Source organism: Diabrotica virgifera, chromosome 3 (assembly GCF_917563875.1).
Source record: "Diabrotica virgifera virgifera chromosome 3, PGI_DIABVI_V3a".
Taxonomy (NCBI): domain Eukaryota; kingdom Metazoa; phylum Arthropoda; class Insecta; order Coleoptera; family Chrysomelidae; genus Diabrotica; species Diabrotica virgifera.
In genome coordinates, this window is record NC_065445.1 from 26,495,230 (window position 1) to 26,520,095 (window position 24,866).

The 24,866-nt window shown below is 32.4% G+C and overlaps 2 protein-coding genes across 6 annotated transcripts in view; one reads left to right on the forward strand and one right to left on the reverse strand.

Annotated features, from left to right (window-relative positions):
- The window catches only part of LOC114331950 (E3 ubiquitin-protein ligase SH3RF1), an 81,957-nt gene that overhangs the window by 51,508 nt on the left and 5,583 nt on the right, over positions 1–24,866 (reverse strand). The gene's annotated exons all lie outside the window — the stretch shown is intronic.
- Positions 6,292–7,207, forward strand: LOC126882788 (uncharacterized). Its single transcript, XM_050647831.1, has 2 exons — positions 6,292–6,446; positions 6,655–7,207. The coding sequence occupies exons 1-2, from the start codon at positions 6,419–6,421 to the stop codon at positions 6,966–6,968; spliced, it is 342 nt and encodes a 113-aa protein (XP_050503788.1). The 5' UTR covers positions 6,292–6,418; the 3' UTR covers positions 6,969–7,207.

A 24,866-nucleotide genomic window follows, 5' to 3' on the forward strand; every position in this document is an offset into this window, starting at 1 on the left:
CGAGGGCCATCGGCCCCAGGTATATACGTTGACCGAAAGCAATATTATTATAATACCCGTGGTGCCTTCAACGTTTAGTGTCCGACTAAATTATTCTTTATATTCAAAAAATTTTAATGAATTTTGAACTAAAGTTTTCAAATAAGTACATTTACCAGAAATAGTCGTAACGTAATTGTGGTAACCATAGTTTTACTTAGAGTTTTATTTGTCAACTTGACAGTATTTTAACTCGTTATTTAAATTGAATAAGCCCTAGGGCGTTATTTTTCAATAACACGCCCTTGGGCGTTATATCGTACTTAATAGACTTCGAAATAATGTCATTATTTGTCAAATAATAGACCAGTCGGACATTAAAACTATTATTAAGGGGGGGGGTATAGTTAATTCTGCGTTTTTTTTGCATAATTTTAAAACGTTTTCCCTTGAAAGTGGTGGGATTAAATTAAATGGGTAAAAGGATATCTTAAAGATTAACACTTGAAGATTATTCAATTAAATTTTTATTGAATAATATTAAAAAATGAAGCAGTGGCGTCATTTTTAAGTAGACGATCCAAAAAAGAAGATGATTTGCGGTGTACACTATATCTTCGGACAGAATCATTTACAACATATAAACCAAAAAGATTATTTTAGTTTAAGAGTTTCTTGAGGTAGTGACGTCGAGTTTTTATGATTATATTGATTTTTAAATTCATGGTATAACTTTAAAGTGAAAAAATCGAACAAAAAACAAAAAAAGTGTTTGGTAAAGAGAAAAATGGTAATATAAACAAAAAAAATGTTAAAATAAGCAAAAACTACTACCTAGTAAAATATCTAAAAAAGAAGTGTGCAAAATTTCAGAAAGATCGGTGCATTACTTTTTGAGTTATGATGTACACCGCCTCAAAAAAACATGTTTTTTCAGAAAACGCGTTTAAAAAAAATGTAGTTTTGTCAATAATACTAAAAAATTTTTGTATATATTCATATCTCCGTCAATTTTGCTCGGATTAACTCGAAATTTTAATGGTATACTCTTGAAAATATTTACAATCGAATAAGCCAATAAAAAAATCGAAAAAATAATCAAAAATACTATACCCCCCCCCCCTTAAGCACCAATAAAAAATAAAATGAGCTGAGAAATGTATATTGGTGATCTGAAAGTTTCTTGGTCTGATTTTAGTTTTGAATGTATTCTGTAATATCCCAAACTTTCATCTAGTTCTAGTGGTTTTCCTACGTTGGTATTTCCTATCTGCAGTGTTCTTATAGAAGTGCTGCAAAGGCACCTCTACAGTACAATGTCTACTTGATGTGGACAAAGACACTGACTAGGGAGAAAGGTTTTCAGATTTAGAGTAGAAGGGAGTGCGAGAAAACTAAATCTGGGAAATGGTATGAATATTCAATGCTTCAGTTCTGTCTTGGACTCGACGCTGTGGTACCTAACATATGATAAGGTTATTAACTGTTAATAATGAGAGGGTATAACCCCTTTCTCATTCGCGGATGACCTCGCTGTGCTTGTAGTTTCGCAGGATGAGCCAGATCCCAAACAAAGGGTTCGGAAGGTTGCCAGGTTGCAAGTCATCATTCTGAAGGGGAAAAAGGAATAGGCAAAGGGAGGAACTACAATGTGTCTAACGCCCAAGAAACAGGTACCTGAGAGTGCTGTAACACCAGAATAGAACATGGGGAACATGTGAGAGAAGCAATTCGGAAAGCTGCGAATAGTGCGGCGGAGATGGAGAGGATAATGCCCAACATTGGAACACCCAAATCCAGAAGAAGGGGGACTTACACGTTGTTGTACAAAGATAAGAGGGAAGGATGTTTAAGTTAAAGGTACAGGGGGAATACATTTTGATAAGAGGCAAATATGTGAGTCAGACTGTGTGAGTCACACTGTGGGAAAGGAGGAAATGCCTGACTGGAAGTATGCGGTTCTAGGAGCGATGAGGGTCTTTGGGGCGCTATATGCAATTGTGATTTTTCAAAAAATAGTAAAATTTTAGCATCCGCTAAAAATATCTTTGTAAATTACGCTTCCGTTAAAATCGTAACCTAAACCATCAAAACCCGCTATAAACAGAACTTTTGGAGGATGTCAACACTTATTTTTAGGTTTCGATTATTTTTGTTTGGTTATGTTTATATGATTAATAGTTTGTTATTTATGGTGGAGATAAACAATTTTATTAAAAGTTAACAAGGAGACAATTGCTTTTTACGGTGTATTTGGCAAAACTTAGTTAAAGAAATAATAAATAATAATGGAAGGTAAGTCTCAGTTTACTTTACAATCTACACCTATAAAAAATTCAAATTTTTGTTTTTTTTTGTAGAGCTGAATTCAGATTACAACAAAGGATAATGCGAGATATGTGCGATTCTTTCCAGCTACTCACTTCAACATTTAGAAACCTTTTTCGGTTTAAATAGAGAGATATCGAAACCCTATTTTACATCGTCCTTTAATAAAAGATCCTTTATTTTGACATAAATAACCATGCTTATATGTCAAAAGTGTCAAAATAAAGGATCTTTTATTACCAAACGACGGTTTCGATATCTCTCTAATAATATCAACAAAGAACTAAAACAAATAAATTGAAATATTATTTTTCAACAAAGAACGAGCACAAATGATATCAAACATTATTTTCAGCGAACTTTCAATAATTTTCTTCTTGCTTTTAAGCTTTTTGACCACCGACAGTAAGTTTTTAGTGAATTTCTACGTTAAAAGTAATTTAAACACGATCAACGTGTGACGTTGCCGTATTTAATTAAAAACCTTTTATGTACTTTACTAAAAATTTTGTTTTATCGATCTTCTATACACTCAACCAAACTTATATGGAATCACTATGTATTTGAAGCTTGTAGCTTTTGGAAGCTATAGGTGTAAATATTTTAGTTGAAACGATAACAAGAACAGTTGTCGTGTCCAAGGACTATATAGCAAGATAACGTTACGGGATATCGAGATAACCAGGCAGCATAAGATTAATCAAGTAAATTGGTGTCTTAAACACCGAAACTGGAACATTGAAAATTGGAAAAGTGCGTTAGGTATTTTCAAACGAAAGTAGGATGTGTAAAATCAGATGATTAACGAATTCGTGTACTTAGAGGGTGAGAACGAAAACTGTCAGATTTGTTCATAACTACAGGGTGTAACAAAAATTCAGGTCATAAATTAAATCACATATTCTGGGACCAAAAATAATTCGATTGAACCTAACTTACCTTAGTACAAATGTGCACATAAAAAAAGTTACAGCCCTTTTAATTTACAAAATGAAAATCGATTTTTTCGAATGCATCGAAAACTATTGGAGATTTTTTATTGAAAATGGACATGTGGCATTCTTATGCCAGTAGCATCTTAAGAAAAAATTATAGTGAAATTTGGACACCCCATTAAAATTTTATGGGGGTTTTGTTCCTTTAAACCCCCCAAACTTTTGTGTACGTTCCAATTAAATTATTATTGTAGTACCATTAGTTAAACACAATATTTTTAAAAATTTTTGCCTCTTAGTAGGTACTTTTTCGAAAAGTCAGTTTTTATCGAGATATTTCGAATATTTGTCAAATTCACCATATATTTGTATATGGTTATGTACGATTATGGAGACTTGGTAATAATATGAACATTTATTTATGATTTACATTTTTGGGGATATTTTGAACCATATTAAAAAAGAAGTCACATCTCGATAAAAGGTGCCTTTTCGAAAAAATACAAAGAGGCAAAAAAGTTTTAAAAACACTGTGTTTAACTAATGGTACCGCAGTAATATTTTAATTGGAACGTACACAAACATTTGGGGGGTTTAAAAGAACAAAACCCCCATAAAATTTTTATGTAAACATATTGAAAAATAAGCCTCAACTTGATAAAAACTGCCTTATCGAAAAAATAGTAAGAGGCAAAAAAGTTTTAATAATATTAAAGTTTGGGGGGGTTTAAGGGAACAAAATCCCCATAAAATTTTTATGGGGTACACAAATTTCACTATAATTTTTCTTTAAGATGATCCTGCCATAAGAATGCCACATGTCCATTTTCAATAAAAAATCTCCAATAGTTTTCGATATATTCGAAAAAATCGATTTTCATTTTGTAACTTCAAACGGCTGTAACTTTTGTTATGTGCATATTTGTACTAAGGTAAGTTAGGTTCATTCGCACTATTTTTGGTCCCAGAATATGTGATTTAATTTATGACCTGTATTTTTGTTACACCCTGTATAACAGAGGAATTGTCATGTTCTCGGGAGAAATTATAATCGATAAAAAATAATCCTTTAATTTTCATCCAACCAACTTTAATAGCTCGCAGGTACAGTTGAGTCCGCGAATCTTTACCCGTGCGTCATTAATACCTGGTGAGATAAAACACATACTTTTTATTTAGCATAATTCTCTTCCACGCATGAAATTAATGACAAACCAGCTGCCGCCCGTTATTAAGTAAAAACACATGTTATTTTTATGAACGATTTAGACTCAGTGTATTGAAAAGAGATAGGTACACAGAAAGACGATTGGGGATGTCTTCACATATTTTAAGTACAATTTCTGACGTTTTGATTTGTTTACTTTTGTGGCTGTCAGTTTGTTGAATTTGTTGCTGTTATTTTGTAAAATTTTTGCATTTTGAAGTTTTTTATAGTATACAAAATATATAGTTGTGATAAGTTTATGTTATTTTAAGATAAATTTTGACGACGTACAAAGCTAACCTCATTGTTGACACAGTTAAATGCTTGTGTTTAAGGTTCCGCCAAAGTGAATAAAATAACAAAAAGAAAATATGTTATTGAATTTTTTGTATAAATTGTTTATTTATTTATTAATCAATGGTAATAAAATAATTTATTAAGCTACTTCAAATGTAGCTGTAATTATGCACCAAAATTTTAAAGCAAAACTTAAATTTGACATTCTATTTATTTGATAACGTCAAACTTTATAATAACTCGTGATCGGAATAATATCCATTTGCCGTTGCGTTTAGTAAATTTCCGACTTATTTCGTATGCTTTAAATGATGACGCACGGGTAAAGACTCGCGGACTCAACTGTATATTAATTTGGTTCTATAACCTGTAGTTAGGCTCCTGAGAGATGCGATGGAGGAAAATTTAATTTAGCATTTAGAAAAATATCAGATGATTCCATGTAAGTTTGGTTGAGTGTATGTTTTTGTATAATGTCAATTTTACCTAAAAGTTTAAGAGGAGAAGAGGACTGTTAAAAATTAAATTTTAGAGGCCTCTTAAATTTAACGGAAATTTACAGAATACTCCCCTTTGGCTTTCACTATGCGAGCAATAATGGTTAGTGAATCACTAACGTTAGCAATAAAAAGACGTCAAACTCGAGACTTTCCAGGAACATTACTAAACTCAATATTCGAGGTAAACCATGAAGAAAGAATACAGAGACACAGACAAATGTTTAATTGTGAAACCTTATTATGACATATTTAAAATACACCTGATAATAAAAAAGTTAGGTACTTTAACAACTAGCCATGTTTTTCATCAATACATGGTGTTTTAAATAAGTATGACAAACTTTAAGGGATAATTCTGCGTGAAAAAATAATGTCGGTTTGCTTTATAAAATAATGTCCGCAAATGCTTCGTTTCCGAGATACGGGGTGTCGAGATTTTTCCTACAAACTGATGATTTATTTATTGCTCTAAAACCAGTTGAGATATGCAAATGAAATTTAATGGGTTTTAAGAAGTAGTTATTGTGCATTTTTGACATCATCATCATCATCAATGGTGCTACAGCCCTATGAAAGAGCCTCAACCTTCCCAAGTCTATTACGCCAGTCAGTCCTATCCATTGCCAACCGTTGCCAGTTTGCTGCGCCTATTTTTCTCCCATCCTCATCTACACCATCCTTCCATCTGAGTTTTGGCCTACCCCTATTTCTACTTCCCACAGGTTGTGACATAATAAGGATTCTTCTAGGAGGGTTGTTCTGCTGTGATCTTGCAGATGTCCTGCCCATCCCAGTTTTCCTATTCTTATAAGAGATAGTACGCCTTTACCAACAAATTTTTGTTTTTATCTGTGGTATACCTCGTACCTCCTCCTCCAAACACCATCTTCACAGATGCCACCGAATATTCCTCTCAGGATCCTTCGTTCAAATACAAGCAGAAGGCTTTTATCCGCCTTGGAGATGGTCCATGCCTCCTATCCATATCCCTTTCAGCACGTAGCCACACGATAGTGTGGGTTTGTTTTGAAACGATATAAAACTGCTTAATCGTAAAATCTAGCGTTCATTACGAACGACGATGGTCGTGTAGGTTCAGTATTGTGCTTTGCGCTACCCGACGCGATTGTTAAGTTTATTTTGTTTCGACAGTCACAGCTTGTCTTGCAAAAATGGCGGGTCGTCATTTCCGTAAGAAATGTAAGTAGGTTTTTGTTATTAAAAAATGTCAATAATAAAATGTAAATGCATGTAGACTACTAACACATGTCTGTAGAAAACATCTATACATACATATTTTAAAAAATGAATATTAATAACCTTAGAATATCCAATTACATTACTACTAACACGATTGTGTGGGTTGGGTGATCGTTATTGAATTGATTGAATTGATCTTTTTTTGCAGATTTTGACTTTAACAAACCAGAAGATGTCAAGGCGTTAATGAACATTATAAATGATTATTCAGAACTAGAAGGCTTTAGTGATGACTCAGATTCTGATCTGACGTGGTGTAAGGAGCTAAATAGCCTTCCCAAAAGCCTCGGAGACAGTGATTCCTCGGATTCTGACCAAGAAGAAGATACTCGTGTAAATTCCCTAATTCAAAACAAAAACCCGCCTTTTCAAAATGACACTGAGGTTCCTGGTCCTTCCGGTATAAGTGCAGCTCCCGTATTAGATCAACCACAAACTACTGAAGACCTTAGTCAGCCTTAACTACAGCCAGATTTTGCAGAAGATCGGGTTGTAAAAGCAGAACCCGTGTTCGATGTCTTAAGTGCAATGTTTATCTATGTCTCACCAAAGACCAGAACTGTTTTTTGAAATTCCATACAAAATAATAATGTGTTGTAATGTATTAGATTTTTATACCATTTGCTTAAAATAAAACCCAGCCTACACAATTGTGTGGGTATGTTATTTCTAGACACCCTGTATAAAGAATTATTTTATTATTTTTCCTGTATTACTTTACACATAAGAACATAGAGTACAAAGTTTCGAAATATTTGTTGAACATTTTTTGTTGCCGTGCTGAAAGGGATATGTCAACACTGGTTGTATAAGGGTTTTGTATATGGTTATTTTTGTTTTTTGGCTTAAGTTTCTGCTTCTCATATGTCTACTCAGTCCAAAATAGCATTTGTTTGCTAGGATTATCCTTCGCTTGATTTCTTCCGTCATGACGTTCACCTTGGTGATCAGGGAGCCTAAGCATGTGAATTTGTCTACCACTTCAAAGGTAGAGTTATCAGCCGTGAATTGGTGACCGATGTTTCTGGCTCTATTGTTGGGTGCTGATGCCATCATCTTAGTTTTTTCCTCGTTTGCTAGTAGGCCCATATTTTTTGAAGCATTTGAGAAGGTGGTACACATTTCTTCTAGCTTGCGTGTTGTGCTGGAACTAGGTCCACGTCATCTCCATATGCCAAAATTTGGGATGATTTATTAAAAATATTTCCTCTGTTGTCGATTCGAGCATCTCTGACCGCCTTTTCCAGAGCTATGTTGAAGAGGAGACAAGCCAACGCATCTCCCTGTCGCAGCCCAACATGCGTTTCAAACGCCTGTGATTGTTCGCCCTGTATCTCGACTTTGCAAACAACTTTACGCGTTGTAGCCTTAACCAATCTTATCAGTTTATCAGGGATGTGGAATTCATCCATGGCTTCATACAATTTATTTCTTAGGACACTATCATAGGCCGATTTAAAATCTACACACAACCCACAATTCATTTTAGCAACTAGCCATGTTTTTCTTCAATACAGGGTGTTTTTAAATAAGTAAGACAAACATTGTTAAGGGCCAATTCTGCATGAAAAAATAATGTCGGTTTGCTTTATAAACTTATTATGTACGCAAATGCTTCGTTTCCGAGATACAGGGTGTTGACATTTTTCTTACAAACCGATGATTTATTTATTGCTCTAAAACCAGTTGAGATATACAAATTAAATTTGGTGGGTTTTAAGAGGTAGTTATTGCGCATTTTTGACATACAATTAAGAATTTTATATTCACCATTGGCGAGCATACGGGTAATATGACCCATATCTCGGAAACGAAGCATTTGCGGATATACGTTTATAAAGCAAACTGTCATTATTTTTTCATGCAGAATTACCCCTTAAAGTTTGTCATATTTATTTAAAAACACACGGTATTGATAAAAAACATGGCTAGTTGTTAAAGTATGGTGCTTCTCAGAGAGTTTTTTCAGTGTGACACAAGTGACAGAAAAAAGGTACGTCCGTGATACATACACATTTATAACATTTATTTCAGTTGTTGATAGATGTCGCTATAATCGGAAAATAAATGAGTAGGTATTTACCTATTACATAGCTATACGACTATAATTTAAAGTTCTTCTCAGTCTTTCAGTGTGTCATTAATGACGAAATATATGATTTTAAGAATGTAGAGAATCATAGCATGACATTTTAGTTAAATCTGACAGTTGTCGTAATCGTAATTTAGTATAAAAACAAATCAATTGTGTTTATTTCATTTATAAAAAGGTATGTTCTTTGACTTGTATAGTCTTATAAATTGTACAGATTATAGTCGTATAAAGTATAGATAATACATAAATCATTTTTGTTCGATTATAGCGCCATCTATCAACAACTAGAATAAATGACTTTAATCACGGACGTACCTTTTTTACTGTCACTTCCAACTTAATGCGTTAGAAAGAAATCGAAAAACTGTGATGCACTGAAAGATGCCTCTGAGAAGGAGTATATCTAACTTTTTTTATTATCCAACATAAGCGAATGAATCCAAAAATCAGAATGATAAGTCAACCTGAGGCTATAGTTGGATTTTAATCATATTAAAAAAATCACTTAAATCGGACAACAAGTTTAGGAAACTCGAGACATCAAAAATGACCCATTTTTAAGGTGGTGCGTTAATTTTTTTGAGCATTGTATATTCGATTATATTAAAAAATAATATGTTCAATATAAAAGATAAGTAAAAATATACTAAACGGATTTAAAATTTATGTGGATATATTTATAGAAAAGGAAATGTATGCAACATTTTTAGATTTAGATATGCATACCTGAAAATATACTTTGCCCACTAAATATATTTTAGGATTACCAAATCCCTGAATGAATGATTCACAATAAAATATTGGAATTTAAAAAGTGGTTTTTACTGTACTTTCAACACCATTAATTGGACTGTGGTTTACATGAAATCTCTTGATTAATGTTAATTGAAGTAGTTGTTTATCTCAAAGCTACTGTTAGAATTACTTTATTTTAAGTATTCGTTGGTTATACAAAGTGCAACAGCCAAATGGAATAAATTCGATTATTTCATTCATAAGAGATTCTGACCAATAGAAAACTACAGAAATCTAAATTAAATCGATTATTTTTTAATGATTTTAACTTCCAATCGTATAGTAAGATATTTGATCACGTGTTTAATTCTGTCCAATCAGATTAAAATTATACTGAGAATTATCTACTGTAGAAAATTACCGATATAATTTTTTTAAGTAGATTGTTTCTGTTTAATGGCAACCAGTTTCCTAGTTTTGACAACTGTCACATTTAAGAAAATATCCATAATATACGTATTAAAAAATAATCTTACGAATATCACACGACAGTAAGAATAAATAAGAAAATAATGCTTCATTTTTACTCAAATTTGTTGTCATTGGGCAATAGCCACTCGAGCCCTGCGGGCTCTCGTGTCTATTGCCAGACAACAAATTTTCGAAAAACTGTCGCATTATTTTCAATTTATTTTCACTCTCTTGTGATATTATACCCGATAATTTTTGATAATTTCCCGTCGTCAAGTATATTACGTAAGATGCCCTTCGTTGCTACGAAAAAATACATTCAGTGACATTAATGACAATATGTTTTAAAAATAAACAAAAAAGTGATGACTTTCAACCGTCAAATTAATATTTATAACAACTGTTTGTTTAATTGTACTAATTTGTACTTACATAAATAAAATACAATAAAATTTTGGTTTTGAACAGTTTTATTCATGAAATAATCGCAACAAATTGCACTCGATCTCTAAAATTAATATAGAATTTTAGAGCTCTTGTGCAATTACTACTGAAAATAAACAAACAATTTGACATCGTAAGTCCTAGGTTTTCATCCAACGTGACCGGAACTAGAACTGGAAGTAGATATTTGCACTTTTTTTGTAACTTTGCGTCGATTGATATACGATTTCACTAAATGAGGCGCTTACAGTAGAGCAAAACTGGCCTAACCCACAACCCACAATTTTACCAAAACACTTTTATAACATTAAAGTTATCCCTTATTTAATGCAATAAAAGCGTTTTGGTAAAATTGTGGGTTGTGGGTTAGGTTACTGTTGCTTTAAGGCCGCTATTATATTAGGCAACTGGTGACGCCACCAAGTTGCTCCACCAGTGACTCATGACGTCACGGGGCATTTAAGTAAATGAGACCTATTAGACTACGGCAACTGGTTGCGCCACCAGAAATTGTTGTCGATCTGGTGGCCGAACCAGTCCACCAGCCGGGTAACCGGGTCTGGTGGCGCCACCAAGCCGAGGCATTATGTTATATGGACCCTATTAGACTGAGCAACTGGTGTCGGCCACCACTAGTTCATTTGTATTGTAATCGAGTGCTTCGTTTTTGTTTTCTATTAACTTCTATATTTTCTATTAACAAGCGTATATTTTTCTAAAACCTTTTTTGTTGATTTATAAATACATATGCTATATTAAAAAGTTCTTCTATTCATTGTTTAAACAAGAAAAGCTCTTTTTATATTTTAGAAATATCGGTGAATTCATCACTTTACCTCGATCAAAAATGTTTCTATTTTATTTTTAATTATGCTGAATCCGAATGTGACGTTAATTGGAAAATTTAAAAAAATTGAGCTTTTATATATAGGTACAGTATGTCTGCGTAACTTGGAACCATATGGGAAACTTTTTTCTTATCAATTTTACGAAAAAAAAAAATCGTTATAAAATGCTCTGCATAGTCTATGTTATACGAGGTCTGTCAAAAAAATTGTATGTAAAGTACCTTTAGATTTCACAACATCGAAAATTGGTATTATGAAAAGTTGTTAAGAATTAAAAAAAACTATGTTTTGGGACGCATTAATTTTATTACATCATTCTAATTGAAAAAAAAAATGCATTTTTTTTTAAATTACGGATACCCAACATCATTTTATTACAAATATCGATAAGTATTTTATTATTAATTTTACGAAAAAAGTTATTTTTTACAAAAAGCTTTATATGGTCTAAAATCTAAGATGCAATCATAATATATAAACTTTTATCAATTCTATACGAGGTATGTTAAAAAATATGAATTTCGTCCAAGAGTAAAGTACCTTTACAGTTCACAATATTTCAATTAGAAGAATGTAATTGCATATTCAAACATAGCTTTTAATTCCGAACAACTTTTTATAAAACATTTTTCGATATTGTTTAATATAAGGATACTTTACTCTTGAGCGAAATTCGTCTTTTTTGACATACCTCGTATAAAATTCACAAAATTTGAATCTGATGGTTGCATCTTATATTTTATACTATTAAGAGCATTTTATGAACAATAACTTTTTTTCGTAAAATTGATAACAAACAAGTTTCCAATTGCAATTCCAATTCATTTTATTATTTTTGCTGGTGGCTATTCTCGGCCACCAGTTGCCCGTGCTCACAATTTGGTGGGCCCACTAGTTGCGCCACCAGTTACTTAGACTAATAGAGCCCTAAGCGCCTCAATTTTGAATCAGTTTTGACAAACTTCCGGCCATAAGTTTTTAACCGGAATCTACATCAAAACCAGAACTAAATATCCGAGATCGAGCCATACTATTTCTGCAATCTGCGACTAAAATGTGACACTTCCAGTTACACCTTTTTAACCGGGACTGATGTAAAAACCGGAAGTATATATTTATTCTCGTCTTGCTAAGGCACGTCGAGTAATATATCAATTATATTATTTCGCCGACTTCAAAACAGTACTTCCTGTTGATTTCTTCTCTCCATTGCTTCGCCCACTTCATCTCTGAAGGATCTTCGGGGTCTGCCTCTCTTCCTTTTTCTTATCAGGCTCCATTCTGTTATTCGGTTTATCGATGTAGTCTATTATGTCTGAGTTCACTCCCATTCTTCTCTTAATCTCTGTTATTTATTCTATCTCTCCTTGTTACTCTGCAGCTTCTCCTTAGGAATTCCATCTCTGTTGTTCTTATTTTATTTTTGGCTTTCTTATTTATTGTCCAATTTTCACACCCATAAGTGAGGATACTTCTTGTCATGGTATTATATATTCTTCTTTTTGTTTTTATGCTGATGTTCTTATCCCACAGTATCGGGTTCAATTTTCGTATGCAGTCTCTTGTTTGTCCTAGTCTATTTTTTATATCTTCCTCAGTTGTTCCTTTGTTTGATATTATAAAACCTAAATACTTGTACTTATCTGTTCCTTTGATCTGTTTACCTTCGTCTATTTCCAGTTGTTTTATTTCTGAATTATCCGTTGTTAGGTATTCAGTTTTCTTTAGGTTTATTTCTATCCCATTCTTTGTATATTCCTGTTCCAGTTTCCTCATAATAAAACTGAGGTTGTCTTCGTCTTGTGCAATCACTATTTGGTCGTCAGCAAATCTTAGGGTATATAGATTAGTGATGTAACGAATGTCACTTTTTGAACATTCGCGAATACGAATGCGAATGCGAATATCTGCTACCGACATTCGCGAATGCGGATGCGAATGCGAATATTCAGTTTTTTTTAATTTGTTTCTATTTTGTAATGTTTCCTAAATATATAATGAAAGTTTAATTGATATTTAGTGTAAATCAATCTGAATCTTAAGCTTTATTACATAATACCAAATAATAAAAAAAAGTGAAGGCTGATAATGTAATAAGCTAATACAAGGTTAAGTTCTATCTATCTATTGCCCTTCATTTGTCCAAAGTTGAATGTAGGTCTCCCCCTTATTTTTCCATTCATTCTTCTCGGTTCAGTGCTAAATGTCCATCTGGTCCCTGCGAATCTTTTTAGGTCATCAGACGAGCTCATCTGTGGTCTGCCCTTTCCTCTTTTATGGTCGTAATGTCTCCAGTGAGTTATCGCTTTATTCCATCTTCCGTCTGTTTGTCTGTTGTTGTGTCCTGCATATTTCCATTTGAGAGTAGCTGCATGTTTGTGGTTAAGTTACCTTTTCTTAATAAAAAAAGATGAGAAGTGAATATATTTTGATTTTATTAACCTAATATTATCTTAAAATTATTTTTTTTTCTGGTTTTCATATTCGCAAAACATTCGCACAAATTTCGCGAATGCGGATGCGAATGCGAATATGCAAAAACATGCGAATATTCGCGAATGCGAATGCGAATACGAATATTCGTTACATCACTAAATATAGATATTCGTTCCTTACTGATATAGGTACCCATTCCTTCGCACTTTCTTTTCCATGGTTTCAGAGTCCTTTCCAGGAATATTTTGAACAGGGTAGGGGATGTGGAGCAGCCCTGTAGTAGTTCCTTTGTCGTCTTAAATGGACTGCATATTCGATTGCCCATTTTGACAGCTACTGTGTTATTCTTGTAGAGTGCTTTTACTGCTGCTATTAATCTTCTTAGGACTTCGATGTCTTCCATTGCTTCCCATAGCTTGGTTCTAGGTATCGAGTCATACGCCTTCTTAAGATCTACAAAAGCCAGATGGACGGATCTATTTTTGGCCATTCTTTTTTCTATTAGTTGTTCGACCGTGCAAATGTGATCCAAGCATGCTTTCCCCGCTGTGAATCCTGCCTGGTCTTCTGCGACTTTATCCTGTATATATATATGTCTAAATTTTCCTTTATGGTCTTTCTATACAGTCTATTTATAGATGTTATTATGCTGATTCCTCGATAGTTTTTGCAGTTTTTCCTCATTTGTCATTCTGTTTTCATAACGGATGAGTTATATTCGCGGACGGGCGGACAGACGGGCATGAAACCGGAAGTATATATGTATGTATTTGTTTTCGCCTTGCTAAGACGCGTCGAATAATATATTGCTTATACTATTTCGGCGACTTTAAAACAGTATTTCCGGTTGCAACTCTAAAACCGGAAGTCCGAGCTCAAATTTTTCATCTTTAATACCATCTTGGGGTCATAAGCTTTATTTGACACCTCATCTGTCATTTTATCTGGTATAATGACGGAAGAGTTGTGGTTACAAAATCCCTGGTACAGATGAACGTGGATAATTCAATGTTTTCACATTTTTTCAATTCTCCGGTTCAAACGAAAATTGATGTTTTTAATTTGGTGCAATTTCTTGCATATATTAATGTAAAAATGCAATTGTTTATCTAACGCTAACCCATAGTCCTGTCGACAGGGGGGGTGTACAACGGCCTCCTTAATTCAGATGGACTTACCCAAGTTTCTTTATGTATTTTGACCCGTAGAACACGAATTTTTTGGGTAACAGTTCATCCGGATGTCTATAAGATTATTATAAACAAAGAACTTGAGGAATTACATAATAGCGATTTTTCTCAAAACAAAACATTTTTTTGTATTTTTTGGGTGATTCTAAGCAAAAAATGTTACCAAGTTTTTTCGTAGGATGCGTTTTCGAAATAAACGCGGTTGAACTTTCAAAAAATCGAAAAATTGCAATTTTTGAACCTGAATAACTTTTGATTAAAAAATAAAATAGCAATTCTGCTTACTGCATTGGAAAGTTCAAGTCAAATTATACCGGTTTTGATTATTTGCATTGCTAATTTTTTTTATTGTTAAACAAAGCTATAAACACTGTGTTTCCCGTGCCCAATGCATGCGTTTTAATGTACATAATCTACGTAGAAATTGTCTGTATGCGCGCCTACTAGTTCGATTTTAAATGAGAAATGCATTGAAAACGTCATTCAAGCACTATGTGTTTATAGCTTTGTTTAATAAAAAGATAAATTTTTAGCAATGAAAATAATCAAAACCGATAGAATTTGACTTGAACTTTCAAATGCGGTAAGCAGAATTGCTATTTTATTTTTTAATCAAAAGTTATTCGGGTTCAAAAATTGCAATTTTTCGATTTTTTGAAAGTTCAACCGCGTTTATGTCGAAAACTACGCATCCTACGAAAAACTTGTAAAAACATTTTTTGCTTAGAATGACTCAAAAAAATACAAAAACATGTTTTGTTTTGCGAAAAATCGCTGTTATGTGATTCCTCAAGTTCTTTGTTTATAACAATCTTATCGACATCCGGATTAACTGTTACCCAAAAAATGTGTGTTCTACGGGTCAAAATACATAAAAAAACTTGGCTAAGTCCATCTGAATAAAGGAGGCAGTTCTTATTATTATTAGTAGAAATGGTTATGAAATGATATCCGATATGAAATGACATCCGTTAGCAATTAATTTTACAAAAAATAAAGGTTTTATTTGAAAATGAAATCTATATGTGTTCATTTTCCTTGAATTACACTTATTATTTTTACTTTTCTTGTTTCTAAAAACATTACAAATATATTTTAAATAAATCAATTGTAATAAACTTATATACTGTATGATTTAAAATAAAAATAGTAAAATTTATCATATGACACAGCGGAATCTGATGTAATTTGTGGCTGAACTTCTATTGAAATCCGACAGTCTACTGACTACTAAAGGTTTTTACTGACAAATATATTACTTCCATTAGAATGAAATTATACAAAATATAATACTACATAAAAAGTATTTTTGTTAGCAAATGTAATATAATTTTCATCCAAAGGTACCAATCAAAATTGATAGAACTACAAACTGTACATTTCAAGTCAAATATTAGCGAACTTAAAGATATTACAAATGAGAAAGAAAATGTGATGGGTAACTTTGTACACACCTAAACATGCATATCAACTAATTGACGAATAGTGAGATGACAGAGCAAAGAAAACTTAGTCATGAATTCCATAAGTAGAATAAACATAAATCCTGTTTCTTAACAGCACTAGATGATAATCTCTGATAAAAAAATATTAAAGAATTTATTGTGTACTATAATCTATGACCTAACACTCTAATATTTTAGGATTTAGATAAGTTATCAACATTGTTCAAGTACCTATGTTGAAGAACCTAACTTCAAATGATTCACTTTTGAAATATTAATTGACACCCTCCTATAGTTTGTCAAATATATGGTGATACTTGGCTGTATTGATATTAGGGTCCACCTATGATGTGCAGTCAACAGAAACACAATCCACCAAATGCGTTCCCACTTATTTTTCTACGCAAGTTGTCAAAATCGCCAAGAATCGCCGTATATTTGACAAGCTGTACTTCATACATAATTTTGTCAATGGTCTTAGTCATTTTGTCCTAAAATGCTACATATGACAGGTAGCAAGACTGGGTCACGTAAAGTAAGATCGCTAAACTATACTGAAGCATTTAAAATGTGGTCCCTCAGAAGGTTACATAAAATTCCACTGGTTAACCATATTACAAGTGAAAAGGTCTTAATACGATCTAATACCCAAAGAGAGCTTCTAAGCATGATTAAACAGTGAAAGGTCTCATATTAGGCCATACAATACAAATCAGTTAATGGGCAAAATTTAAGGTTTGAGAGAACCAGGTCACAAACTGCCCTTATGGTTCAAAGACATAAGAAATTGGTACATACCTGATCTCTCTCTCCATTGACTCTACAGCCCAAATAGAGCCTTGGCTTCCTATAAACTATGCCTCCAACCTTGATAGTCCTGCACAGGTCTTCTAAATGTCCCCAAGTGTAGCAAATTTTGCATGTCTGCTGTCACTTCACCTCCTACTTTTCCCTGGCCTTCATTTTGGACTTGCACCCTGCATTTTACAAATTTTACTACTATCTAGGGAAATCTTTCAGTCTCCATTCTCACTACATGACCAGCCCAGCTAAGTCTCTGAAGTTTAACAAATTCTGAGATCAGTGTCTCTTTGAACAGTTGTAGAGTTCATGATTGTGCCTGGATCTTCATACTAATTACAAATATCTTCCTTTTCTTTCAAAGACTTCCAGCTTTCCTTTCGTGTGTTTCTGTCATCATCAATATCTCTCATCCATAAAGTTTTGTAGACCCTGATTTTTTATTTCCAGTGTGTATTTTTAGGGTTGAACATATGGACAAGTGAAAAATAAGCTTTGAATCACTTTACTATTATCCTTTGAATTTCTGGTTACACTATGTATTTCATCCACGATTAATGTAACTCCCAAATAAGTGAAATCTTCTGCAGTTTCAATATAGTCTTCTAATTCAACTATGTATTTGTTTGCCAGGCTCTTACTGTCCATTGTTGCTTTTACTAGTCGCATGTATCTTTGAGGGATGTTAAAGCTATGCAATGTAGTATTACTTATGTGTTAATTATGATTTTAAAATTAAATTAATTATTTGTTAAACATTATTCAATATTTAATATGTCATGTAATATTTTATTCTCATTCTATGGAAGAGATCAGAACACCCCTTTAAATTTCATAGCCCACTCTAATTAGAATTTTTTGATATATCTGTATTAGGCTTGTAAAATTACTAATTTAGATAATTGTTTAACAAGAGGTAACCCCTCAAAATTCACTAAAAAAAGGTCCAGTAAAAGGACACCTACACATGATAGGACTATACAATGGAAAAATAGAGAGACCAAGACAGAGACCATAGGTATATAGAGACTGCAGACCAAGTCCGAAAATATATGGCACTAATCCAATGGACCTTTACAGGCTAGTGAAGGGCATTACTACATTGGATTGGGTGTCATGAAAACAAAAATGGAAAGCAGAATATGCCAAAAGGTTGCAGTGCGACCAGGGTGCATGCACTGACAGCTTCCAAAAGAAAAAAAACCCATTTTTTATGGAGAGTGCAAAAAGTAAACAAAACTTCAAATTTTATTGTTTTCTTTGATGTATACCCTTATTTAAGTAAAATATAAACCAAACTTTTGGCACTTTTGGAAACAATTTGTAATATATAGGACACTTCTTATTGATCTATTTGATAAAAATAAATAACTTCTCTTTCACATAAATATAAAACAGTAAATATTACTATATTATAATCTCATTTTCCTAATCCAATTTTCACAAAATATAATTTTGTGGTCAGGTAATTTTTATTTAAGGATTGACTAGGAGACAAAAAGGGGATACTTTTGTAATAGAATGATAAAAATATATATTTACTTTTGAACTTCTACAATAGAATTTAGAGTACAGTCGAACCCGCTTATTGGAATAGCCTTCGTGCCAAGTAAAAGTATTCCTATAACCGGGATATTCTAATAACCGATCATTGGTAGCTAGTAAAAATGTTTCAGGATCTCAAAGTTATATTCCTTAAAGCAGGATATTCCTCTAACCCAGTGGTTCTAAAATTTTTTGAGTCATGTACCAGAAAATACTTTTTTTAATATTTTTGGTACCACCTAACTGAAATAACTACCTATCTAGATAGGTAATCTAATTAACTGTAATAGTGGTGATTTTGACAGTTTTGCGTTTTGTGTACCACCGCAAATAATGATATGTACCACCAGTGGTACATGTACCACAGATTGAGAACAGCTGCTCTAACCGGTATTCTAATAAGCGGGTTCAACTGTAAAAATATTTTTTATCAGTATGCACTCACATAGGTGTTTCTCTGCTATTTGGAAATTTGAAAAATTGTCCTAAACAAAATTTTATTAACCCACCATTACACGCGCTATGAGGGAATCCCTCACCATATTTGTTTATAAGCAATGAAATTGTGTAAACTAATACGATAACCTTAAGCACCCAGGAATGCCTTTAGCATGGTTCATGAGAGGGTATGAAAAAGATATAGAATATTTCAGGCGACCAGTCTGCTGTGTGATAGTTGAAAGAAGAGACATCCCTCTTCAAGTGAGGGAATTCCTCACTGCGCGTGCAATCATGGTGAAATCACGTTTCTGTTATCTCAAAGAAAATTTTAGGTTTTTATTTAATATTTAGGTAGGTTTAATTAAAATATTATTGTTTGGATTAGGTTAGGAACAGTGGCACACCGAGGGGGGGTTTAGGGGTTAAAATCCCACCCAGAGCATATAGAAATATATATAAAAGAAAGTAGGAAAATGTAACTTATCTTTCACAAATAATAGAAAAAACTTTCGGTGCCCAAGCAAACCCCCCTCCCCCAGAGAAAAATTATAGGTGCGCTACTGGTTAAGAACCCATTTTTAAATTTACCTATTCTAATTGGCAAATAAGCCACAATTTAACTTGAAAAATTAATTTTATTGACGTTTCGAATTCCACCTCGGATGTCGTTATCAAAATACAAAATATTAATAGTTAATTATATAAATTCCACAAAGAAATATTTTTAGTAAAATGAATTCGCGTAAAGAATGTTAATTTCTTCAGTGGCTTGCTGAAATTGAAAATTAAGAAAACTTGCTTTTGATCTATATTATTTTTACTTTTGTTTTGTTAAATTAATAAAAAAAATTGGTTTACGAGTCTTTCTATAATATGTGAGTACCACCCATTTTATATTTATACATGTTGACATTCATTCTTTCTCGAAATAAGTCGAATTTATGTATTTATTTATTTATTAACGGGATAAACCCAATACATACAAAATACAATAAAGCAGAGCTTTTGTCATAATAATGAAAATATAAAACTTAGATACATGTAAAACTACAACTATAAAACACAAACATAAAAAATAAAAAAGAATATAAATTATTTGTAAAGATGAAAACAACTGAATTAACTATAACAGTTAAATCTATTTAATTTTTTAAATTCAGAATTCAAGACGCCCGAGTTCTTGTTTAATAGAGGAAACTGAAGAACCAAACAGATCTATTACATGACTAAACTTGTTTCCATACAGGGCCAATCTACTAATTGGTGCATATTGACCATAATTTGTAGCATGTCGTTGTTCCCTGAATATTTGTGGATTTCGTGTCAATCTAGCAGGTATATTAAAGTATACAAGACTTATCAATTCTTCGGAGTTAATAACACCAGAGATAATTTTGCGAAGACAACAAATATCCAACATGACTCTTTTGCGTTCAAGAGTTTGTAAATTTAATCTCTTTAATATATTATCATAAGTATAATTTCTAACTGTTAAACCCATCTTAAAAGCTGCGAAACGTAAAAATTTGTTTTGAACCTTTTCAATATTTAGGATTTGATATGCATAACTAGGTGACCAGATAATAGAACCATATTCAATAATTGATCTCACGATACTGCAATATAAGATTTTTATTGTGTGAATTGACAAATCTTTTGATGAACGCAATACAAAACCCAACATCTTAAATGCTTTCGAAACAGTATGGTCAATGTGAGAGTAAAATGTTAATTTGCAATCAAATATTATACCCAAATCCCGAATTTCGTTCACACGTGTGACAGGAGTATTATTAACCCCTTCCGCTCCAGGCCACTTTTTGAGATAAGGAGCTGTATACCAGCAAAAGTTTTTTAATGAAAATACATTTTACGATAGTTATGATGTATACTAGAAGAGATATTCACCTATGGGGCCAAAAAAGTGTTTGAAGCAATTTGAATTTATATGACAATTTATAGTGTTTACCAGAATATCCACATAAGGATATTTGGGTGTAATAGTATATCCACCCTTGGATATCGATTGTACTACCAAAATATCCACATCTCAATGCCATTAAAATGTATCTATGTCTATTATTTAATTTATAAAGTCACGCTAAATAAAAATAAAACATATATAAAAAGACAGTGAACAATGAACAAATGTCGACCTTGAGCTGTTTACATTATTCTGGAAATTGTATAAAAAAAATGGCTAACCATGATATCGCCGTATGGATATCCATGCCCTACCGTGATCCAAATTAATCTACAGAGCCCTACACCACTTTTACAGAGTGCAGTAATATCCCTATATGAATATCCGTATGTGGATATCGTGGTAAAGTTCGCCATACCTAAAAATATCCATACGTGGATACGATGGAGCGGAACAGGTTAATAAAATATTGATGGTGAATAGGCGAATGGGATCTAGCAAAAGTTATTAAAAAGCATTTATTAATATTAAGTTCCATATCATTTCTACCACACCACTCATAAAAATCATTTACTTGTGACTGAAGCTGAAAAATGTTATCCTCATTATTGACAGTCTTATATATTTTAACATCATCAGCAAACATTAAAAAGTTAACTTCCTTAAAAATAGAGTGAACATCATTCAAGAACAGATTAAATAGAAGGGGGCCACAGTGGGAACCTTGCGGTACTCCAGATGTAGCTGTAAAAGCATTAGAAAGAAAACATCCTATTTTTACACTTAAACTTCGATTAGTCAGGTAACTTTGCATCCAATCAAAGAGACTTCCAGAAACACCGTATGCTGTAAGTTTTGCAAGTAAGATATTATGATTGACCTTATCGAATGCTTTAGAAAAATCAGTATAGATGGAATCTACTTGTAATTTGTTCTCCAAAGCAATAACAATGTCATTCTGATAAAGAAGTAAATTAGTTACTGTAGATTTACCCTGTACAAAACCGTGTTGTTCATTCACCAGAATACTGCCGAATTCACAAGTAAGCTGCTTAGTAACTAAATAATCTAATAATTTTGGAATTGCTGATATAGTACAAACTGCTCTGTAGTTTTCCACATTTGACTTTGAACCAGATTTAAATATAGGTTTTACGTAACTTCGTTTCCAGCAATCAGGGAAAACCCCTTCTTGCAAAGATTTATTAAAGAGTATACACAATGGCTTAGATATAGTACAAACACATTGTTTTAATAGATAGTTAGGAATGACATCAGGGCCAAAATTTAGTTTAGGAGCCAAATTGTGAATACTCTCAAAAATAGTATTTATGTTAAAAGAGCATGAACTCATGTTACCAGCATTTTCAAATTGATATTGTGGGGGGGTAGTATTATGGTCAGTGCACACTGTAGAAAAAAATTTGGCAAATAAATTCACAGCTTCCTCCCCAGAACTACTTTGATCATCTCCTAAATATAAATGGCAAGGTACATCATAATTTTTTTTGCGACTGTTTATATATTTCCAAAAAGTGCCTGGGTCATTATTAATTCTAAATTCAGAATCTCTAACATATAAATTATAACAATCTTTACTCAGTGTACTACATTCAGATCGTAAGTTATGAAAAATAATAAAATCATCATAATTGTTGAACATCTTATACTTTTTATGATATTTTTTCTTTTCTATTATTAGTCGTTTTAACTCCGGGCTAAACCAAAATGGAAATGTACTTGTCTTACATACTTTTTTAGGAACATAAGAATTTATTGCATGATTGACAATATCGTAAAATTTAGACACAGCGTCTTCAATATTCAAAGCCTTTAGTGAATCCCAATTTATTTCCGACAAGAAAAAGTTCATACCAATATAATCACCGTTTTTAAAATCATAATATGACTCTGCGTACTTTAAAGGATCACTGTTATTTATTATATTAACATCAAATGTTACACCATTGTGGTTAAGGGAGTTAGGAAAAATTAAATCAGCAGCATTTACAACACTCAACTCGTTACAATTAGAAAAGATTAAGTCTAAAATTACATTTCTACTATTGGACACAAAATTATTTTGAAAAAGGTTGTGAATTTATGTAGGTGAGGGCGACGCTCATACGCGTGCAACCACGTCACAATCGAAGACGCGTGTAACGGCGGGTTAAATGTTGAGAATGTTCGTTAATAAAATGTACCTAAATAAAATAAAAACAATTATTTTTTTAAAATTAAGTTGACAGTGTTTTTAATAGGTAATTATTACCAGAACAGACATTGATTTTAGGTTAACATAATACTTTGAAAAATGTATATTTTTGAAGTAACTTAAATTTCTCAAAAACTGATACAAATATAGGAAAATAATAAAATAATCTTCCTTTTAGACATAAATCTGGATCTTGTAACTTCTGCAATATTTATTCAAAACTGACAACAGAAATCTGTTGTGGAGCTCAGCGGGCAACTGCTATTTTGTTTAGTGTTACTACTTACTACATCTACTGGTGAACTAGAGTCTCAGCCTTTAGTGAAAACAGTCCCGTGGTGAGCTTTTTTTACTATTTCTGGAGTCTTAGTAACAAAAGTTTGCTTAAAATAATTTATTATCTAGTATGTAGTCATGAGCTGTTTCCTTAAGAGGATCGGTACGTAGTTTCAGCTGCAATGCTATTCAAATGGGGATTCATTTTTTTCGAATCCTGAGAAAACTAATAAGTAGTTTTGAAAAATTTAAACGCAGAATGAAAGATTACGTTATTAGCGAGGGCCGAAAGTCCCTGAGAACTTCTATAATGTTTATTTTAATAAGTTACAGGGGTGAAAAACTAAGAGAAAATTAAGTGTGATTTTTAATTTCAAATATCTCATTCAAAATAAACTTTTTATTTATTCTAAGGGACTTTCGGCCCTCGGTAATAATTTAGTCTTTCATTCTGCGTTTAAATTTTTCAAAAATATTTATTGGTTTTTTCAGGATTCGAAAAAAATGAACACAATGCCGTGGTAATATTTTCCAAATCTATCTTTGTCTTACAACGCACTCAGCCGAATCAAATACATTAGACGGTAATACATCCAACTCCCACAGAAATCATGAAGCATGTTGCCACTAGCGCCACTGTCGGCTTGGGGTGTAACTACGTTTTGACAACGTCAAATTTGATGTAATCATTCAAATTTAATTTTATTAATTTTTGGATAACGAGCTAATTTTTCTAAATTGTGTTTGTACTTTTACAAAAAATGTCTTGCAAAATGAGTGTGGTGTGTTGTATGTACGGTTGTAACAATTATAAACAACAAAAAGAGTACAAATCATTTTTTAGAATGCCAAAAGATAAAAATGTGTAAGTAGAAATATTTATTGGGAATTGTGTTGATTTTTAAAAGTATTTAGCGGCATGTATTTTAAATTTGACTTAGGCCCGGTCTTTTTACCTCCGAATAAATATGCTCTTATCTGGCAGTTAGCTATCTGGAGGATAAATATTTATTCGCCAGATAAAATGTACATGTCTTTTCACATCAATTTATGTTCCAGTTAGTTATCCTGTAGATAAGCTCATAAAAAAATGTTTTTATTTCTCTATGGATCAGCTTAAAAAGTAAGTTTGGACTTGGAACACATCTGATTTTGTGTTTATTTTATTAATTTCAGGGTGAACATTTGATTAAACACACGCAAAAAGTTACGTTAAAGAATAACTGACAGATCACAGATCTTCAGTCATTCCATGTAATTCATAGTTTGTGGTTACACCCCATACTACTAGATGGCGCTATTTTGTTTGTTTCGGCAAAATCAATGGGAAATGTCAAGAGTTGTACATATTACAGTCCATAGGCAGACACTGACAATCAGTGACAATTTTAAATATTTGACATTGCATCAGGAATATTTTGAGTTATTGATTAAATATTATTAATATATAGTGTATTTGATAAATACCTAATTGATTTAAGACGTGAACTTAAT

Coding starts and splice junctions, on each gene's coding strand:
- LOC126882788 (XM_050647831.1), top strand. CDS start 6,419: ATGGCGGGTCGTCATTTCCGTAAGAAAT. Junction 6,447..6,654: donor TCGTCATTTCCGTAAGAAAT/GTAAGTAGGTTT, acceptor CTTTTTTTGCAG/ATTTTGACTTTAACAAACCA.